Source organism: Ranitomeya variabilis, chromosome 6 (assembly GCF_051348905.1).
Source record: "Ranitomeya variabilis isolate aRanVar5 chromosome 6, aRanVar5.hap1, whole genome shotgun sequence".
Taxonomy (NCBI): domain Eukaryota; kingdom Metazoa; phylum Chordata; class Amphibia; order Anura; family Dendrobatidae; genus Ranitomeya; species Ranitomeya variabilis.
Window position 1 is genome coordinate 464918262 of NC_135237.1, and position 22322 is coordinate 464940583.

Genomic DNA, 22322 nt, shown 5'->3' on the forward strand with positions numbered 1-22322 from the left:
GGGAGGTACCATGGTTATTGGCCCCCCCTGGCTAAAAACATCTGCCCCCAGCCACCCCAGAAAAGGCACATCTGTAAGATGCGCCTATTCTGGCACTTAGCCTCTCTCTTCCCACTCCCGTGTAGTGGTGAGATATGGGGTAATAAAGGGTTAATGTCACCTTGCTATTGTAAGGTGACATTAAGCCAGGTTAATAATGGAGAGTCATCAATAAGACACCTATCCATTATTAATCCAATAGTAGTAAATGGTTAATAAAACACACACACATTAGGGAAAAATTATTTTAATGAAATAAAGACACAGGGTGTTGGAATAGTTTATTATAGTCTCAATCCAATTGAAGACCCTTGTCACCTGAAACAAAGTTAAAATAAAAAACAACAGTATCCCATACCTTCCGTCGTTCAGTCATGTCCCACGATGTAAATCCATCTGAAGGGGTTAAAGATTTTTACAGCCAGGAGCTCTGCTAATGCAGCTGTGCTCCTGACTGTAAAATCTGGGGAATGAATGGGAAGCAGGGCGCCCCCTGCTGGAATAAACTCATATGAACTCGAGCGTGGGAATTTTTCTGAATCTTTTCTCATGCTCAGGTACTGCAACAACTCCCTTTGGTCCTCTAGGAAGGTCCTGAAGTTGCTCAAGTTCTGTGGCAGCCTCCCATTGGTCCTTCTGGGAAGATCCTGTAGTTGCTGCAGCTATAAAAGGTACACATGACCGCCATGCGCTTGTATCAAATTATGTTATGTGCTTTGCGCCAGTGTGGTCTTGTGTGTATGTATTTAGGGCCCCGGCTGAAATAAGCCCCTAGAATACGGCACCTCCGGTGAGGAGTTTTGTGTGTATGTATTCAGGGCCCTGGCTGAAATAAGCCCTAGAATACCGGCACCTCCAGTGAGGAGATTGTGGGTGTGCAAGACCACTGACTGCTATCAGCTCAGCAGTTAGCTGTATACTCCTGTGAGTCTAACAGGGCACAGTGCTTTCTTTTGTGCTCAGGTGTAGGGAAAATATAGGATATAGCTTATAGCTTAGGACATAGAGCAGGTTAGACAGTGATAAGCATTGTAAGTGCAATATTCTTAGTGCATACTGTTAGACGATAGTGACTGTAATTAAGTGATCCTCAACCTACTGAACCGCTGCACAACTAGCTCTACCCTTTCCTAGTTTATCCTCACCCATCCCCTGCAGACTGTGAGCCCTTGCGGGCAGGGTCCTCCCTCCTTATGTACCTGTGTGCCTTGTTTTTTGCTCATGTTTAATGTATTTGTCTATATTTGCCCCCTTTTCACACGTAAAGCGCCATGGAATAAATGACGCTATAAAAATGCATAATAATAATAAAAAAAGTAGGTTAAGTTTGCCCAGCAGCAGACTGCAGAGTAAAGAGACAATTAATGATTGGTCTGGCCCAAAGTGGGAGAGATTAGGGCCAGTAAAAAAACGACCAGTTCTTGGTTTAGTAAGTAGACATCACTGTTGACAGTTGCTAGAGCTAGTTCAAGGAGCAGTGGGCTGCTAGCAGAAGCAAATACAAGCTGTGCAGGGCGTTATGAGGCCTTACCTAACTCCCTGTGGATATTTCTGCAACCTATGGAGCTCAAGACTCGAGTTGGTGGTTATGGAGAGCACTGACATCCCTTCCGTACAGAGGAAGATGGACATGGAACTGTGTGAGGGAAAGTTTATGGATCTCGGCAACACAACAGGGTCAGACAAAAAATCTCTGGGGCTGACATGAACTGTTACAGCAGGGATAGTTCAGGTGGAATGGAAAGTAAAGAGGGAAATGTACTGTGTTACTGAAACAGGAAAAGGAGAGTCCTGTGCCTGATACTTTCTGATGGACTGCAACTGTAAAGTAAACTGATAAATGTTGAAGCGAACTGGGTGCCCCTGATCTATATGTGGCTGTTCTTGAGTATGCAGATCTGAAGACAGTGGAGGCCCATGGCCATCAAGTCAGTGTAATGTACCCTACATGACATAGCACACTAGGACTTATTTGTGGGGTGCCAGGGCGTGGGAACGCAGCCCCATGACCATAACTACCATTGTGGCCTTACATGTCCCCATGTGGGCCTCCCCATAATGCCCTGCAGTCTTTTTTAAAATTGCTTTGGTTCACAGGAGTGATTTTCACATCTGAACCATTCCTATTTTTAATGTTGACCTGCCTGAAGGCCCATAGAGCATCCAATACTGACTGTCGGCCTTGTCTTTGTGCATATGGAGTGCTCAAGAATGTCTGAATCATTTGATGATATTATGTACTAGAGGGTGGGATATTTAAATTAAGGAACATTTCTCTGAAGTTGTTCCATAATTTTTAGAAAGTTGTTCACGGCTTCATGAACCTCTGACCATCTTTGCTTCTGAGAAACTCTGCCTTTATAAAATGCTCTTTTTATTCACAGTCATGTTATACACATGTCAAGTTGAACTCTGTTGCTGCTATCAATTTGCAAATGAGTTAACTAAAATGGAATAATGTCTAACTTTCACAATCTATTTCAGGGAAAGCATTGCATATTTCCGCAAGACAATGCTAAACCACATACTGTATCCATTACAATAGAATAGATTTGCAGAAGAAGAGTTCAGATGATGAACTTGCCTCCTGCAGTGCAGAGGTATATAGTAAATATCACAAAGGTAAAACTTAACTTTTACTTAGTTTTTTAAATGGCTATCAGCCCCATAAAAAAAAGAAATCAACACATATAACAGACATAACATGACATAACATGAGTCCTGGGTCAACCACTGTTGACAAATTCCCAAACAGGGATTTGGGCACTTTTGAGCACTTTAATGTTATGTCTGTTCTGTGTGTTTAGTTCTTTTTTATCAGGCTGATAGCCGTTTAAAAAAAACGTAAAGTAAAAGTTAAGTTTTACCTTCGCAATATTTACTATATATCTTGGATCTGGAGCAAAGTTCATTGTTTGCGGTGTGATAAATTGACTCCCACACTTTATTGCAGTCCTGACCAATACGAAACATTTGATACATTATGAAATGAAAAATCTAAAAAAGACCCAGGACAGTTAAACAGATAGAATAGGACTAAAATGGGACAAGAATGAAACAAATATGCGACAAAGAAGACATAGCACTTTTGAGCAACTGGAATCCTACATCAGACAAGATTGGGACAGCATTCATTTCTCAACATTATAGCAATTGGTTTCTTCACTTCTCAGACATCTATAGACTTTTGTAAAAAAAATGAGGGGGTACTGCACAATGGTGGACATGTCTCTGCTCCAACTTTTTTTAAATGTGTTGCTGCCATCAATTCCTAAGTTTTAATTTTTTCAAATAAAATGGAACAATTTCTAACTTTTACCTTCTGATCTGTCTCCTATGTTCTGTTGTGAATAATATATTGCTATAAGAGATTTCCAAATCGTTGCATTCTTGTCTTTTTTACATTTTACACAATGCACCAACATTTTTGGAACTGGAGTCGGGTTGAGCATTACAGAGTAGATTAATAGTGTTAATAAGGATTAGAAAAACATGATTGTCTTCTTCCAAAGAGAGAACCATACCTGTCCACTGATTTTTATGTGATATTGTAACTCTACACAAAACCCATAAAATGATTGGTGCTATTCCTGGAAGAAACCAGACATTTTTCTTTAATCCTAGACAAACCTTTTAAGCAACTGTAGAATTTTCAATTACCAAACCGAAAGCAAATTTACTAATAATTATTTTATAATAACTGCATAATTAAAGGGAATGTTTTATCTTCTATAGAAATTAAAGTAGATTTTCAATGAATTAATAAACATAAAAACTAATGATTTCAAATTTGATTTATTAATAGTATTATGTAGAATGTGACTGTTATCCTTATTATACAGCTTTGGAAAAATTACACTTGAAGTGTGTGTTTTTTGTTTTAACATAATATTTTGATATTCTACTAGAAGAAACTATTTTTCCTGCAGGCTATGTATTAATTCTCTGTACTTCTTCTTGTAGGAGACAGATCTTATGACATTTAACATTTCCATTCATCGCTCATGGTGGAGAGAACATGGGCCTGGCTGTGTGCGACGAGTAGTGCCTGCTCCAGCCAGCAGGAGCCTTGGAGATCACTCATTCATCTCGGTGACAGGATGCATCATTGAGTTTCAGTACCTAGAGGTCATCCACAGTGCTTTTCAGATACTCCTCTCTGTAAGTCATTTTATTATACAGTTTTTGTTCTGTAATATATGACTTATATTTTACAAATATTAAAGAAAATGAAAGCTATTTCTATTTTAGATTTTAAATGTGCATAATCTTGCTTTAAAGGGGTTGTCGAATGGGTACAAATACAAAAATGTATGTGCGTTCACTTGATCTTACACCGTCGGCTACGACAGGACAGGAAGTGCTGAGGCTGGTGATTGGCTGCAGTAGTCCAGTGACTGAAATGACAGATCATTGGATGTACACCTGAATACTGCAACTAATTATTTGCCTCAGCTCTCTAGTGACTCAAGAATGGGATGTCACCATTTGCTGTCCCACCGTAGACCTCTCTAACAGTTTGCGCTAGATGCACTGGGGTTAGATTGAGTGAGAACTAGTGATGAGCAAACGTGCTTGGATAACGTGTTATCTGAACATACTCGGGCGTTATCCAAGTATCTTGGACTGTTAGAGGGTCACACTAGGGTGTGATCTTCTTAATTGTCTGTGGCCAAATTGTATCTCTCGGAGAGATTTTACGTGCACATGGAGAAAAAAACACACGTGATTGACAACACTAGTAGAGAAACTGTTTTATTGATCGGAAGGCACATCCTGTTATAGTTAATTACTTATCAATGTGAATCTGTGCTTAAACCTCCTAAGTCCACCTCCTTCAGGAGATCTTTAGTCAATACTCATTCGCTTTTATAATTCTGTTTTTCTCCTAAGTATTACTTCATTCTTGATTAGTTCAGTGGACACGTTGTCATACCAAAGTCCACCAAAGTGTTCTAATACCTGCTGATGGAACAGTGGTGTGACAGGGACATGTCACCAGAGCTCGTCTAATTCATGATGAGCTGTGGTGTTACTTAAGCCAGAAATCTTACTCCAGTCGCTACCTGGATTAAGTTTTGTGACGAAGCACATGGAGGAGCACACTACTTGTCAGACGCTCCTGCTTCATCAGGAGGCATTCACCCCTTTTTGAATCAGGATGTCATGTCGGACGCTGTTCAGATCAGGTCGTTCGACAGACAGCGGTAATTCCGCTTTTGACCACTATTTGCTCATTGGCGTCGGCTAGATTTTATCTAGTTGTTCCGGGGTTAATTTACCTGATCCTTGGATTGGAAGCTGGGCCATGCCCATTGCCTTTAAATAGTTCTCCAGATCATTGGGCGTCGCCGATTATAGCTTCTGTCTTGTGCGTTGTTATCTCGGTCCGGAGTGGAGAGCTGGTTGTTGGAGAATCGTTGCTGGTGGTGTATTTTCCTTTGTCTTATTTACTCCTTCCTATATTTGTGTTTATTTTGCCCTGCACATTTATAGTGTATTCCTGAGTGACTGCGGCGTGGTGTATATTTTCCTTTATCCTTGTCTGTGCTAACTGTGGGTATTGTTGTATTACCACTTCACTGGGTGGTGGGCGGTTGGTTTCAGCCTAGGGTTGAAACAGGAGACAGGGTGAGGGTCGAGGCCTGGACATGCACACCATCAGTGTAAACTCCAGGTAGAGGGTCAGTCAGGATTTCCCTAGTCTGAGGGAAATTGCAGGGGCCCGGGTTATTAGCTCTCGCTCACCTAGTCTCCCCGTGACATTATAATCGGCCCAACAACAAAAAAAAAAGGGTTTCCTTTTTTTTTTTCTCTCTCGTCATGGATCTCATGACTTCCATAACCCGCCAGTTGGAGGCGCTGTCCCTACAGGTCACTGAGTTGAGGGGGGCAGTTCAGCAACAGGGACTAGCAGTATCTAATGTGCAAGCTGGAGCGACAGGAAGAGTTGCTGAGCCTAAATTCCCTTTGCTTGAAAAATTTGCTGGGGAACGCAGTAAATTTGTTTCTTTTCGTGAAGCTTGCAAACTATATTTCCGTATGCACCCGATCTCCTCAGGTAATGAGGCTCAGCCTGTGGGCCTGGTGTTGTCATTGTTAAGCGGGGATCCCCAAGCATGGGCGTTTTCTTTGCCATCTGATTCTGCTGCATTTGACTCTGTGGAGAGTTTTTTTTTCCTCTCTTGGAAAAATCTACGATGAACCTGACAGAATGGCTCTAGCAGAATCTAAGATACGCACTATTCGCCAGGGGGAGCGTGTTGCAGAGGATTACTGTTCTGAATTTCTTCGCTGGGCGATCGATACACAATGGAATGATCCAGCATTGCGGAGTCAGTTTATTCATGGGGTTTCTGGAAGGGTTAAAAAAGCCCTTCTGATGTACGAGACTCCTGCTTCTCTATATTCTGCTATGAGTCTGGTTGTCCGCATTGATCGCCGTTTGCGTCAGGGGGAGCATGAGACACCGCCTATGGGAGAGGGTTTAGGTTCACGTGAGGTTGCTGCAGGTGAGCCCACAGAACCTATGCAAATCGCAGGGGTATCTCATGTTAAGAATCGAGCCCCTGAGCTCAGGAAGCAGGGAGCCCGTTTTTACTGTGGTAAAACTGGTCATTTTATTAACATCTGTCCTCTGCTGTCTAAGAAAAACGCAACGGCGGAAAACTTCTAAGCTCAGAGGGTGTGGAGGAGACCAATCTGAGCTTATGTATATCCTCCATGGTGGTTTCTCAATGCATGCTCCCTGCTAAGGTTTTTATCGCTGGCAGTGAGCTGCCAATTACTGTTTTTGTGGATAGTGGTTCAGCCACAAATCTCACTGATGAGGAGTTTGCACGCACAGCAGGTTTTAGGATTGAAAAACTGTCTCATCCTATCCGTGTGGTCACCATCAATGCTGCTCCTCTCTCTCAGGGGGAGATTACTGAATTTGTAGCTGAGGTGAAACTCCACATTGGGGTTCTACATTCCGAGCGGGTTACATGTAAGGTGCTCAGGAATCTTCCTGCTCAGGTGGTTTTGGGTTTTCCTTGGTTGTCTATGCACAACCCAGTAATTGACTGGAAAACTCAGGACATAATTCAGTGGAGCGAGTACTGCCAGGAGAATTGCCTGGCCACATGTGTGGCTGCGGTGACTTCAAGCATTCCGGAGTCACTTCTGGATTTTGTGGATGTGTTCTCTGAAAAGGGTTGTTCAGAGATGCCGCCACATCGTCCCTATGACTGTTCTATCAGGTTTAAACCAGGGGCCAAGTTGCCTAAAGCAAGGATGTTTAACATCTCCGGTCTGGAGAGACAAGCGTTAAAAGATTATATTGCTGAAAGCTTGAGCAAAGGGCACATCAGGCCATCATCCTCGCCGGTGGCAGCAGGGTTCTTCTTCGTGAAGAAGAAAGATGGCGGATTACGCCCGTGTTTGGATTACAGGGAGTTGAACCAGATTACGGTTCGTGATCCATACCCGATGCCACTGATACCAGATTTGTTCAAACAGGTGGCGGGTGCTAAGTGGTTTACAAAGCTTGACCTCAGGGGGGCGTACAACCTCATAAGAGTCCGTCAAGGTGATGAGTGGACGACGGCTTTTAATACCCCTGAGGGTCATTTTGAAAATTTGGTGATGCCTTTTGGGTTGACTAACGCACCTGCAGTGTTCCAACATTTCATCAATGATGTGTTCTCGCATGTTTTGGGGAAATTCGTTATCGTGTACCTAGATGACATCCTCATATATTCTTGCAACCGTGATGCTCATTTAGATCATGTCAGGCAGGTGTTACAGCTTCTCAGAGAGAATAAGCTGTATGCTAAACTTGAGAAATGTGTATTTTCTGTTCAAGAGTTGCCTTTCTTGGGTTATATTGTGTCTGCTTCTGGTTTTAAAATGGACGCCGCTAAGGTGCAAGCGGTGCTGCATTGGGAACGTCCTGATAACCTGAAAGCACTTCAGCGATTCCTTGGGTTTTCTAACTACTATAGGAAATTTATCAAGGATTTTTCCATCATTGCTAAACCGCTAACTGACATGACTAAAAAGGGTACCAATTTCTCCGTTTGGCCTGAGGCTGCTGTGCGCGCATTTGAATTTCTTAAGAACAGTTTTGTTTCAGCCCCCATTCTTGTGCAGCCAGACGTATCAAAACCCTTTGTTGTGGAAGTCGATGCGTCTGAGGTTGGTGTGGGGGCGGTACTATCTCAAGGCTCATCTTTGAGTGGTTTGCATCCGTGCACCTATTTCTCCAAGAAACTGTCGTCCACCAAACGTAACTACGATATCGGCAACAGGGAGTTGTTGGCAATCAAGTTGGCCTTTGAGGAATGGCGACACTTCTTGGAGGGGTCGGTACATCAGGTTACTGTTATTACCGATCATAAGAATCTGCTGTATTTGGAGTCAGCCAAGCGTCTGTCCCCCAGGCAGGCTCGCTGGGCATTGTTTTTCACGCGGTTCAATTTTGTTGTCACTTACAGACCGGGGTCTAAAAACACTAAGGCGGATGCTCTGTCCAGGTGTTTTCCAGGGGGTGAACCTCGGGAAGATCCAGTACCCATCCTCCAAAAGGGTGTTGTGGTTTCGGCTCTCACTACCGAGGTTGAGGCTGAGATTGCCAAGGCTCAGGAGGAGGTACCATCTGAGCTTCCCATCAACAAATCTTTTGTACCGCTTCATCTCCGCTTAAAGGTTTTGGCGGAGCATCATGATGCTGTCCTGGCTGGCCACCCAGGGGTTAGAGGTACCTTGGAGTTGGTGTCACGTCGGTTTTAGTGGCCCAAGATCCGACAGGACGTGGTCTCATACGTGTCAGCTTGTACCACGTGCGCTAGGGCTAAGACGCCCCGCTCCCATCCTGTTGGCACACTACTTCCTCTTGAAGTACATAGTAAGCCATGGATGGAAATCTCCATGGATTTCATCACTGATTTGCCCTCATCAGCTGGGAACACGGTCATCTTGGTGATTGTTGATCGGTTTTCTAAAATGTCGCACTTTGTGTCTTTGCCTTCATTGCCTAACGCTAAGACTCTGTCTCAGGTATTTGTGCAGGAGGTGGTCAGACTTCATGGGGTTCCGTCTGACATCATGTCTGATAGGGGGTCTCAGTTTGTGGCAAAATTTTGGAAAGCATTTTGCTCACGGCTGGGGATCAAGTTGTCTCATTCTTCGGCGTTCCATCCTCAGTCAATTGGTCAGACTGAGCGTATGAACCAAAATTTGGAACAGTACTTACGCTGCTTTGTCTCTGATAACCAGGAGGAGTGGTCTACCTTTCTTCCTTTGGCTGAGTTTGCCATCAATAATCACCGCCAGGAGTCGTCTGGGGAGTCTCCGTTTTTTTGTGTTTACGGGCTACATCCTCAATTTTGTACCTTGAGTCAGAGGGGCTCTTCCGGCGTTCCGGAGGAGGATCAGTTAGGAGCACAATTGTCATCAGTCTGGAGGAGAGTTAAACAGCGCCTGTTGAGTGTGGGTGCTAGGTACCAACATGTGGCTGACAGTAGGCGTGTGCCAGGTCCAGACCTGAGTGTGGATGACTGGGTGTGGTTATCCACAAAAAACATAAGACTCAAAATACCATCCCTTAAATTGGGTCCACGGTTTATTGGTCCATTTAGGGTCACCGCCGTCATTAACCCAGTAGCGTACCGATTGGAGCTCCCTACAGTGTATAAGATACACAACGTGTTCCACAGGTCTCTTCTAAAGAAGGTGGTGGGTTCTGTGGACGCGGCGCCTATGCCACCTCCAATCTTGGTGGATGGTAATTTGGAGTTTGAAGTCTCCAAGGTGGTTGACTCTCGTGTAGTGCGTCGCACTTTACAGTACTTGGTACACTGGCGTGGTTATGGGCTTGAGGAGAGGTCCTGGGTACCAGCCTCGGATATTCATGCGGATCGACTGGTCAGGTTTTTTCATCGTTGCCATCCAGACAAGCCGGGTCCTATAAGCCGTGAGGGCCCTGGGGTCCCTCGTAGAAGGCGGGGTACTGTCATGTCGGACGCTGTTCAGACCATTGAGTGACTGCGGCGTGGTGTATATTTTCCTTTATCCTTGTCTGTGCTAACTGTGGGTATTGGTGTATTACCTCTTCACTGGGTGGTGGGCGGTTGGTTTCAGCCTAGGGTTGAAACAGGAGACAGGGTGAGGGTCGAGGCCTGGACATGCACACCATCAGTGTAAACTCCAGGTAGAGGGTCAGTCAGGATTTCCCTAGTCTGAGGGAAATTGCAGGGGCCCGGGTTAGTAGCTCTCGCTCACCTAGTCTCCCCGTGACACAGGAGAGTCTGACTCCAGCATGCCCCCTCATCAAGACCGGCGTGAATGTCAGTCTTTATAAATCGGGGCTTGTGTTCATGTTTCTCCAGTTGATGGAAGACTTACATATGTGGGAACAACTATCTCTCTAGAGTTTCCACTGACATACTGTAGCTTAGAAGGATGGAGGCTTGTTTTTGTGGTACAGTTTGTAATTTTTAGTGACATTATTTTAGCTACATATAAATTATTTATTAACTTTTAGTACATATTTTGAAGGTGAATGAGAAAAAAAATTGCCATTGTTTTTTGCATACCATACACTATCTGGTATATATTGGTTTAATAGCATGCTATAGTTTTTGTAAAGGTAGGTATGATTACAAAAGTACCAAATAAAATACATATCTTCTTAATGTTTAGTGCTTCATTTTAAATGGAAACAGATTTTTTTAATTTATAAAACTATGTAATGCTTTATTGTACCAAATATTTTTCCCTCTAGGGAACTTGAAGTTGAGATAATTTGATTGCAAAAATAATGCTTTGCTATTATTCCAAAATATAATGGCCCATCAGTTCGTCTGGCATGACCAAGTATGGAGATACAATTGGCAAACATGGGGGCCCTTAGCGTATAGCTTCTATGATAACCAAATTTTGTGACTACACTGGACAGGACCTCTGATATCCCATCAACTGATATTTCTTGTGATGAATAGAAGAAGAAGCGGAATGCACTCACCAATCTTCGAAAAAACAGCTTTATTGCATCTTCATAGATAAAACTTCATGGCCGGGAGGGGAGGAGTGGAGCTCAGGCGAGCAGGAGGAGACGACGGCCATTTCACGCAGTGCTGGCGCTTCAACCGGTTTTTTCAAAGATTTGTGAGTACATTCCGCTTCTTCTTCTATTCATCACATGGAACGTACCTATTTTTCTATGGATTTGCACCCGGAATCGTTCAGTGTGGCTGTCTTGCCTTCAGTTGATTTCTAAACACCGGCTTCTTAACTAACAAATGTTGGACAGTGCCGTTCACTTTTTCTCTGGTTCAACTGATATTTCTGTTGCGGTCAGTTGCGCACATGCCAACAACTGATATGGTCATTACTAGTTGTTGAGGGGTTAAAGGAAATAATTTTTTGAACAACATTAAAATTTTATTTAGAAAGGGTTTTCCAATTAATTATGATGGCACAGGAATTTGTACATACTGTGAGGGCTTGCAAAGGTAGACACAGGAATGTTTCTTATGGTAAATCACCTTGTGGTTTATTATGAAACAGCATAAACCATAGCAGAGTTCAGCAAAGTGAACATGGCCTTTCTGGAATAAGGACAAAACAAAAAGATTATGTATTGCAAAGTCCATATGTCTGAGGGGTTCTTCCATTCAGACCACCATGTGTCTTCAGCTCCACGTGGAGCCATGTCTGGAGTCTCTCCTCTCCAAAGCACAACATAGAGGGAAAACAACAGTGGCTGTACATTTAACATCCAAGCCACACCCTTGAGGTGCAGATATGGTGAGTAGTAGTGATGAGTAGTGTTGAGCATTCCGATGCTGCAAGTATCGGGTATCGGCCGATACTTGCTGTATCGGAATTCCGATACCGGGATTCCGATACTCTTGTGGTATCGGGTATCGGGTATCGGAACAACATTAATGTTAAAATGTGTAAAATAGAGAATTAAAATAAAAAATATCGCTATACTCACCTGTCCGACGCAGCCGGGACCTCAGCGCAGGAACCGGCAGCGTTGTTTGTTTAAAATTCCCGCTTTTACATGGTTACGCGAAGTCCCGGCTTGTGATTGGTCAGGGCGGCCATGTTGCCGGGCCGCGGACCAATCACAGCAAGCCGTGACGAAAATACGTCACGGCTTGCTGTGATTGGTCCGCGTCCCGGCAACATGGCCGCCATTAACCAATCACAAGCCGTGACGTCACGGGAGGCTGGAAACGCGCTCATTTTAAAAAGGGCGCGTGTCCAGCCTCCCGTGACGTCACGGCTTGTGATTGGTTGCGTCGCGGTCAACCAATCACAAGCCGGGAGGCTGGACACGCGCCCATTTCAAAATGAGCGCGTCCAGCCTCCCGGCTTGTGATTGGTTGATCGCGGCGCAACCAATCACAAGCCGTGACGTCACGGGAGGCTGGACACGCGCCCATTTCAAAATGAGCGCGTGTCCAGCCTCCCGTGACGTCCCGGCTTGTGATTGGTCAGGGCGGCCATATTGCCGGGACGCGGACCAATCACAGCAAGCCGTGACGTAATTTCGTCACGGCTTGCTGTGATTGGTCCGCGTCCCGGCAACATGGCCGACCTGACCAATCACAAGCCGGGAATTCACGTAACCAAGTAATAGCGCGATTTTTAAACAAACAACGCTGCCGGTTCCCTCGCTGAAGTCCCGGCTGCGTCGGACAGGTGAGTATAGCGATATTTTTTATTTTAATTCTTTCTTTTACACATTTATATGGTTCCCAGGGCCTGAAGGAGAGTTTCCTCTCCTTCAGACCCTGGGAACCATCAGGGATACCGTCCGATACATGAGTCCCATTGACTTGTATTGGTATCGGGTATCGGTATCGGATTGGATTCCGATACTGTGACGGTATCGGCCAATACTTTCCGATACCGATACTTTCAAGTATCGGACGGTATCGCTCAACACTAGTGATGAGCGAACGTGCTCGCCACTACTCGTTACTCGCCCGAGTATCACTGTACTCGGTGAGCACCGAGCATTTCCGGGAATACTTGGCGGGAACTCGGGTCTCCACCCTGCATTTTTACCCTGCAGCCAACTTTGTTGTGGTCCTGCAGTGATTGGCTGGCCGCACAGCATTATAAGGGGTATAAGAGACCAGACGCCGCCCTGCTCGGCGCATTCAGCTCCGGAATCAGACAATGTAGGGAGAGCTGCTTCTGAGATAAGGTCTGATTTGGGGATTTCTTAGTCAGTGTGGGGTCTACCATCCTAAACTACTCAAATCCAGCTAAACTAACAGTCCTTCTAAGGACTAATTCCGGAGTATATAGGCTGCAGTCTTAGGTAGGCAGGGGAGTGTATGTTGCTTTGTAGATATCAGTGTAAGGCCTGCAGGCACTGTATGTGTGTATATGGATATCATTGCATACATCAAGAGGGTCCATTCCATTAGTGACTGCTGCTTCCTATAGCATATATTGACCATATATACTGTACCTAGCCCCAGGTATAATTGGCTAGGAAAAAGTTTTTGCCAGGTTAATAGAGAATATTTTATTGCAAAGCAATCCAGAGCCCTTTTTCTTTCTCCATTTGCTTTTTGACAGTGCACAATACAGGCAGATCCGTTTTCTAGCACAGCGTGAAAATCCAGCAATTTTAAAGGGGTCACAAATCTTTCATTTTTTTGTGGTACGGTAGGGTAGAATCTTTTTTGAGTGTTTTGCACAATTTCTTGACACCATTTTGTTGAACCCCCCAAAAATACATACAGGCCACATATATTACAGTGTGGTATATCTGTGACACGCCTCATACATCTGTGTGCTAAAAATTTGGGCATTTTAGACCTAAATTCCATTTTTTGCTGTCTGTTATTTTAGTTATATTACAACACTATTTTGCAGACCCCCCAAAAAATACAGGCCACATATTTGGCAGTGTGGTATTTCCATGACAAGCCTCATATATCTGCGTGCTCCAAGTTTGGGCATTTTAGGCTGTTATTACAGTGTTTTTCCTGTCTCTTACACACTGATGAGGGGCAAATACCCCGAAACAGCTGTCTGTGGATGGATACCATGTTTTGGCATAGGTGGTTTTCCTTTATTGGATGCTGCCCTTCCCGTGGTTGTTCCTTCCCGGTGAAAGACCTGGCTATTCATTGCTTGCGTTGAGAAACACGTGATGGTGTCTCCGCAGCTATTCTACATGGTTATTTTTTAAAGACTCTGCCGATAGCCCCAAACAGGCCATTTGCAACACCTGTCATGCCAGCATAAGCAGAGGTAGCAAAACTACCAGCCTTAACACCACCAGCATGATAAGGCACATGGCAGCAAAGCAGCCAAATTTGTGGGCCCAACCCCAGGCTCCAGGAACAATGTCTGAAGGTGACACCACTGCTTTTCCACTGTTGTGCGTGCAAGCCAATCTCCTCTCCACGGTGCATGCAAAGATGCCTCCTGCCCTGCACCAGCCGTTGCCCACACTCAAATAGCACTATCATCAAGCACATCCACATCCTTGTCCCAGCGCAGCCGTCAGTTGTCCATACCCCAGTCATAGGAATGCAAGCGGAAATACACAGCCAACGCCCCACAGGCCACAGTACTAAATTTGCACATTTCTCGTCTACTTGCCCTGGAAATGTTGCCTTTTAGGCTCATGGAGATGGAATCTTTCCAATACCTGATGGTGGCGGCCATCCCAAGGTACTCAGTCCCCAGCCACCACAATTTCTCCTGCTGTGCCGTCCTGACATTACACAAGCACATGTCCCACAACATTACCCGTGCTGTCAAAAATGCAGTTACTGGGAAAGTACACCTAACCACGGACACGTGGACAAGTGCTTGTGGCCAAGAAAGGTACATCTTTACTGATGGCACACTGGGTTAACATAGTGGAAGCCAGGACCCAGTCAGATCTTGGGATGGAACAAGTCCTCCCAACGCAAACGATTGCGGGCCCTACATCAATCAAGGTTGCCCCCATAGTCTACAGCTCCTGCACCTCCTCCTCCTCTTCAGCATCCATCTCTGAAATTAGCACATCAGTCCCAAGCTAGAAGCACTGCAGCACTGCCAAATCCAAGCAGCAACAGGCAGTGCTGAAGCTAATCTGCTTAGGTGACAAACCACACAATGCTGAACAGTTGTGGACAGCTCTGAAAGTGCAAGCAGATCTGTGGCTGACACCGCTGAAGCTCCAGCCAGGCATGGTTGTGTGTGACAATGGCAGAAACCTGGTGGCGTCCCTGAGGTGAGGCAAACAGACACACGTACCATGCCTGGCCCATGTACTTAACCTCGTTGTTCAACGGTTTCTAAAAAGCTACCCGTAGCTGCTGGATTTACTTGTGAAAGTATGCCGCCTGTGTGCTCATTTTAGAAAGTCAGCTACAGCTTCAGCCGCCCTTGCCGTGCTTCAGCAGTGATTGCAGCTTCCAGCTCAAAGACTGGTGTGTGATGTCCCCACGCATTGGAACTATACACTGCAGATGATGGAAAGGATTTGTGAGCAGAAGAGGGCAGCATCAACAAGGCCGTCATTATTCAGATCAGACTCCACACATAAGACCTCAGTAGTGGACATGGATGTCAGACATATGTAAAATCCTCCAAAACTTTGAGGAGTCCACCAAGATGGTGAGTGGCGATGACGCCATAATTAGAGTCACCATCCCGCTACTCTGCATTCTGAAAAGCTCTATGCTCATAATGAAAGAGGATGCATTGCAGGTGGAGCAGGAGGACATGGAGCAAGGAAACATACAGGGTGATTACCCACAGCCCAGCCTCATGTCATCCCAATGTGGATTGTTTGACAATGAGGAAGAGGAGGAGGAGGAAGAACAGGAGCTACTTTCATGTGCTGTAGACGGTACTACAAGCACAACTGTCATACCGTCTGTTCAGCATGGATGGCCTGAGGACAGGGAGGAAGAGGAGGAGGACAACTTGGTCAGTTGTCCTGTTGGTGAGGACACGGAAGGCTTGCCTGTTACCGGTCTGGCACGCATGGCTGACTTTATATTGCGCTGCCTTTATCGTGACCCTCGTATTGTAAAAATTTTGGGTGACAGTCATTACTGGGTAGTGACACTTTTAGACCCACACTACAAGGAGAACTTTCAATCTCTTCTTCCAGAGGCAGACAGGTGTACTAAAATGCATTACCAGAGGGCCATGGTTGCAGAATTAGTTAACAAATTCCCATCTCAGAACGGTGGCGGAAGACAAGTGTACAGTACAGGTGAGAGAGACACAACTCCAATCCAGCAGAGGCAGGGGAACACTAGCAAAGTTCTGGGGCAGTTTTCTCAGACCCTCCCATCGCCCTGGCCCTGAGGCGTGGGGTAATGTCACAAGGAATGGAATGTTTTTTAAGATGCTGAGGGAGTACCTTGCTGACTGTACCAATGTCCTCCGTGATTCCTCTGTGTTTTTTAATTATTGGGTATCCAAGCTGGACACGTGGCATTAACTTTCTCTCTATGCTTTGGAGGTCCTGGCCTGCCCTGCCGCTAGTGTTTTGTCAGAGCTGGTTTTAGTGCCACTGGTGGAATTATCACAGATAAGCGCATTCACCTGTCAACGGAAAATGCAGACAGGCTGACTTTATAAAAATGAACAAGGGCTGGATTGGGCCAGATTTCTCTACACCACCAAATGACAGCGAAACATAACCTCCAATACAGAGTCTTTTTGGGAGGTGTATTCCCATGCACCTCTTCACGTCACATGAGTATACACTTCCTGATTTTGGCTATTTGGTGTACTCCTCGTCCTTGTTCTTATCCTCATCATCCACCACCACTAGAACACCAGGGTGAACGTGTTCTACGCTGCTACAGCCAGTCAATTTTTTGGCAAGGGTGTCTATGATCCCCCTAAAAAAATGTAAAAAATGTACCCCCATGGGGAAATGTTTGTCAGCCTATGCACTTAGTGTATGGGCATTCCAAGTATAGGAGACCCGCTCCTTTAAATTGGGCCTATTTTCTAATGAGGCCTTCCTGCATGTCTCATCATCCACTGCCACTAGATCACCAGGTTTAACGTGTTCCGTGCTGCTACAGCCACTCTAGTTTTTTGCAAGGGTGTTTATGATGCCCTTAATAAAAATATTTACACAGTATGTTGATGTGTACCCCCAAGGAGAAAATGTTTGTCAGCCCATACACTTAGTGTATGGGCATTACAAGTCTAGGAGACCCACTCCTTTGTAATAGGACAGTTTTTTTATGAGGCCCTCCTCCATGTTTCTTCCAAGGGGGGATTGGGTCATTGCAAATTTGGGTAAAGGTGGCCCTCGCATTCAATGCATAATATATTAGTATGGCAGAACCAGCTGAAGAATGTGAAGTGGGTTTTTCTTTGGCCATCCAGTACCTGGGTTCAAAGGCTTCTTGTGTGTGGCCATCCTTTATGTGGTTTCAAAGGCTTATTTGGGTGCATATGACTTGTAGCAGGGCAGGCCTTGCAGTCAATGCATGAGAAAACAGTATGGGAGTACAAAATTAATAATGTGAAGTGGATTTTCCTGTGGCCATCCAGTATGTTGTTTCAAAGGCTTATTGGGGTGTATATGACTTGGTAGCAGGGCAGGCCTTGCAGTCAATGCATAAGAAAACAGTATGGGAATACAAAATGAATAATGTGAAGTGGGTTTTCCTGTGGCCATCCCGTACCTGGGTTCAAAGGATTCTTGGGGTGCATATGGCTTGATAGCAGGGCAGGCCTTGCATTCAATGCAACATTTTTCAGAAAGCCCTCATGTACCTCTCATGAAAGGGGTATTGGGGTGTGTCATAATTCTTGGCAGCCCAGCCACTCACTGCATAGGCAATAACAGCATAGGAGACCCACTGTTTAATACTGGCCCTTTAAGAATATTAACCCCTTCCCGACCTGTGACACAGCGTATGCATCATGAAAGTCGGTGCCTTCCCGACCTGTGACGCATATGCTGTGTCACAGAATGATCGCGTCCCTGCAGATCGGGTGAAGGGGTTAACTCCGATTTCACCCGATCTGCAGAGACAGGGGGAGTGGTGCTTCAGCCCAGGGGGGGTGGCTTCACCCCCCCGTGGCTACGATCGCTCTGATTGGCTGTTGAAAGTGAAACTGCCAATCAGAGCGATTTGTAATATTTCACCCAAAAAAACGGTGAAATATTACAATCCAGCCATGGCCGATGCTGCAATATCATCGGCCATGGCTGGAAAACCTAATCTGCCCCCACCCCACCCTACCGATCGCCCCCCCAGTGCTCCGGTGCGCGGTCCGCCCCCCTAATAAGTTCTGTCCGCTCCTCCGTCCTCCTGTACGCTCCCCCCGTGCTCCGGTGCCCCCTCCCTGTGCTCCGGTCCCCCCCCCCTGTGCTCCGGTCCCCCCCCCGTGATCCGATCACCCCCCCTTCATACTTACCGGGCCTCCCGATGTCCGTCCGGCTTCTCCATGGGCGCCGCCATCTTCCAATATGGCGGGCGCCTGCGCACTGCGCCCGCAGAGTCTGCCGGCTGGCAGATTCATTTCAGAAGTATTTTGATCACTGCGATATAGCCTATCGCAGTGATCAAAATGAAAAAAAAGTAAATGACCCCCCTTTATCACCCCCATAGGGACAATAATAAAAATAAATAAAATATATATATTTTTTTTCTGCTAGGGTTAGGGTTAGAACTAGGGTTAGAATTAGGGTTAGAATTAGGGGTAGGGTTAGGGTTAGGGGTAGGGTTAGGGCATGTGCACACAGTGCGGATTTGGCTGCGAATCCGCAGCGGATTGCCGCGGATCCGCAGCGGATCGGCCGCAGATCCGCAGCGGATCGGCCGCGGATCCGCAGCGGATCCGCAGCGGATCGGCCGCGGATCCGCAGCGGATCGGCCGCGGATCCGCAGCGGATTGGCCGCGGATCCGCAGCGGATTGGCCGCGGATCCGCAGCGGATTGGCCGCTGAGAATTCGTAGCAGTTTTCCATCAGGTTTACAGTACCATGTACACCTATGGAAAACCAAATCTGCTGTGCCCATGGTGCGGAAAATACCGTGCGGAAACGCTGTGTATTTTCCGCAGCATGTCAATTTTGTGTGGATTCCGCAGCGTTTTACACCTGTTCCTCAATAGGAATCCGCAGGTGAAATCCGCACAAAAAAACACTGGAAATCCGCTGTAAATCCGTAGGTAAAACGCAGTGCCTTTTACCTGCGGATTTTTCAATAATGGTGCGGAAAAATCTCACACGAATCCGCAAAGTGGGCACATAGCCTTAGGGTTAGGGTTGGAATTAGAGTTAGGGTACCGTCTCACAGTGGCACTTTGATCGCTACGACGGTATGATCTGTGACGTTCCAGGGATATCCATACGATATCGCTGTGTCTGACACGCAGCAGCGATCAGGGACCCTGCTGAGAATCGTACGTCGTAGCAGATCGTTTGGAACTTTCTTTCGTCGCTGGATCTCCCGCTGTCATCGCTGGATCGTTGTGTGTGACAGCTATCCAGCGATGCGTTCACTTGTAACCAGGGTAAACATCGGGTTACTAAGCGCAGGGCCGCGCTTAGTAACTCGATGTTTACCGTGGTTACCAGCGTAAAAGTAAAAAAAAAAAAAAAAACGTACATACTCACATTTCGGTGTCCTTCAGGTCCCTTGCCGTCTGCTTCCCGCTCTGACTGTCTGCCGGCCGGAAAGTGAGAGCACAGCACAGCAGTGACGTCACCGCTGCGCTCTGCTCTCACTGTACGGCGGCACTCAGTCAGAGTGGGAAGCAGACGGCAAGGGACCTGAAGGACACCAAAATGTGAGTATGTACGTTTTTTTTTTTACTTTTACGCTGGTAACCACGGTAAACATCGGGTTACTAAGCGCGGCCCTGCGCTTAGTAACCCGATGTTTACCCTGGTTACCCGGGACCTTGGCATCGTTGGTCACTGGAGAGCGGTCTGTGTGACAGCTCTCCAGCGACCACACAATGACTTTCCAACGATCACGGCCAGGTCGTATCGCTGGTCGTGATCGTTGGTAAATCGTTATGTGAGACGGTACCCTTAGGGTTGGAATTAGGGCTAGGGTTGGAAATAGGGTTAAGATTAGGCTTGTGGTTAGGGTTAAGGATAGGGTTAGGGTTGTGTTGGGGTTACAGTTGTGGGTAGGGTTGGGATTAGGGTTAGGATTAAGGTTGGATTTAGGGTTACGGGTGTGTTGGGGTTAGGGTTGTGGTTAGGGGTGTGTTGGGGTTAGGGTTGTGATTAGGGTTATGGCTACAGTTGGGATTAGGGTTAGGGGTGTGTTGGGGTTAGTGTTGAAGTTAGAATTGAGGGGTTTCCACTGTTTAGGCACATCAGGGGTCTCCAAACGCAACATGGCGCCACCAATGATTCCAGCCAATCTTGCGTTCAAAAAGTCAAATGGTGCGCCCTCCCTTCCAAGCCCCGACGTGCGCCCAAACAGTGGTTTACCCCCACATATGGGATACCAGCGTACTCAGGACAAACTGGGCAACAACTATTGGGGTCCAATTTCTCCTGTTACCCTTACAAAAATTAAAAAATACTTGCTAAAACATAATTTTGAGGAAAGAACAATTATTTTTTATTTTCACGGCTCTACGTTATAAACTTATGTGAAACACTTGGGGGTTGAAAGTGCTCACCACACATCTAGATAAGATCCTTTTGGGGTCTAGTTTCCAAAATGGGGTCACTTGTGGGGTGTTTCTACTGTTTAGACACATCAGGGGCTCTGCAAATGCAACGTGACGCCCGCAGACCATTCCATCAAAGTCTGCATTTCAAATGTCACTACTTCCCTTCCGAGCCCTGACGTGCGCCCAAACAGTGGTTTACCCCCACATATGGGGTACCAGCGTACTCAGGAGAAACTGCACAACAACTTTTGGGGTCCAATTTCTCCTGTTACCCTTGGGAAAATAAAAAATTGTGGGTTAAAAAATCACTTTTGAGGAAAGAAAAATAATTTTATATTTTCATGGCTCTGCGTTATAAACTTCTGTGAAGCACTTGAGGGTTCAAAGTGCTCACCACACATCTAGATTAGTTCCTTGGGAGGTCTAGTTTCCAAAATGGGGTCACTTGTGTGGGAGCTCCAATGTTTAGGCACACAGGGGCTCTCCAAACGCGACATGGTGTCCGCTAATGATTGGAGCTAATTTTCCATTCAAAAAGCCAAATGGCGTGCCTTCCCTTCCGAGCCCTGCCGTGCGCCCAAACAGTGGTTTACCCCCACATATGGGGTATCATCGTACTCAGGACAAACTGGACAACAACATTTGGGGTCCAATTTCTCCTATTATCCTTGGGAAAATAAAAAACTCCGGGCTAAAAATCATTTTTGAGGAAAGAAAAATATTTTTTTATTTTCATGGCTCTGCGTTATAAACTTCTGTGAAGCACCTGGGGGTTTTAAGTGCTCACTATACATCTAGATTAGTTCCTTGGGGGGTCTAGTTTCCAAAATGGGGTCACCTGTAGGGGAGCTCTAATGTTTAGGCACACAGGGGCTCTCCGAACGCAACATGGTGTCCACTAACGATTGGAGCTAATTTTCCATTGAAAAAGTCAAATGGCGCGCCTTCCCTTCCAAGCCTTGCCGTGCACCCAAACAGTGGTTTACCCCCACATATGAGGTATCGGCGTACTCAAGAGAAATTGCCCAACAAATTTTAGGATCCATTTTATCCTGTTGCCCATGTGAAAATGAAAAAATTGAGGCTAAAAAAATTTTTTTGTGAAAAAAAAGTACTTTTTCATTTTTTACGGATCAATTTGTGAAGCACCTGAGAGTTTAAAGTGCTCACTATGCATCTAGATAAGTTCCTTGGGGGGTCTAGTTTCCAAAATGGGGTCACATGTGGGGGAGCTTCAATGTTTAGGCACACAGGGTCTCTCCAAACGCGACATGGTGTCCGCTAACGATGGAGATAATTTTTCATTCAAAAAGTCAAATGGCGCGCCTTCCCTTCCGAGCCTTGCTGTGCACCCAAACAGTGGTTTACCCCCACATGTGAGGTATCAGTGTACACAGGAGAAATTGCCCAATACATTTTAGGATCCATTTTATCCTGCTGCCCATGTGGAAATGAACAAATTGAGGCTAAAAGAAATTTTTTGTGAAAAAAAAAGTACTTTTTCATTTTTACGGATCAATTTGTGAAGCACCTGGGGGATTAAAGTGCTCACTATGCATCTAGATAAGTTCCTTGGGGCGTCTAGTTTCCAAAATGGGGTCACTTGTGGGGGAGCTCCAATGTTTAGGCACACGGGGGCTCTCCAA

The 22322-nt window shown here is 45.8% G+C and overlaps 1 protein-coding gene across 1 annotated transcript in view; it reads left to right on the forward strand.

Moving 5' to 3' along the window:
• The window catches only part of NKAIN3 (sodium/potassium transporting ATPase interacting 3), an 864598-nt gene that overhangs the window by 662452 nt on the left and 179824 nt on the right, over window positions 1-22322 (forward strand). Inside the window, exon 4 of the mRNA XM_077270570.1 lies at window positions 4003-4200. Within this exon, the coding sequence (XP_077126685.1) occupies window positions 4003-4200 (198 nt within the window). The remainder of the gene's footprint in view (window positions 1-4002; window positions 4201-22322) is intronic.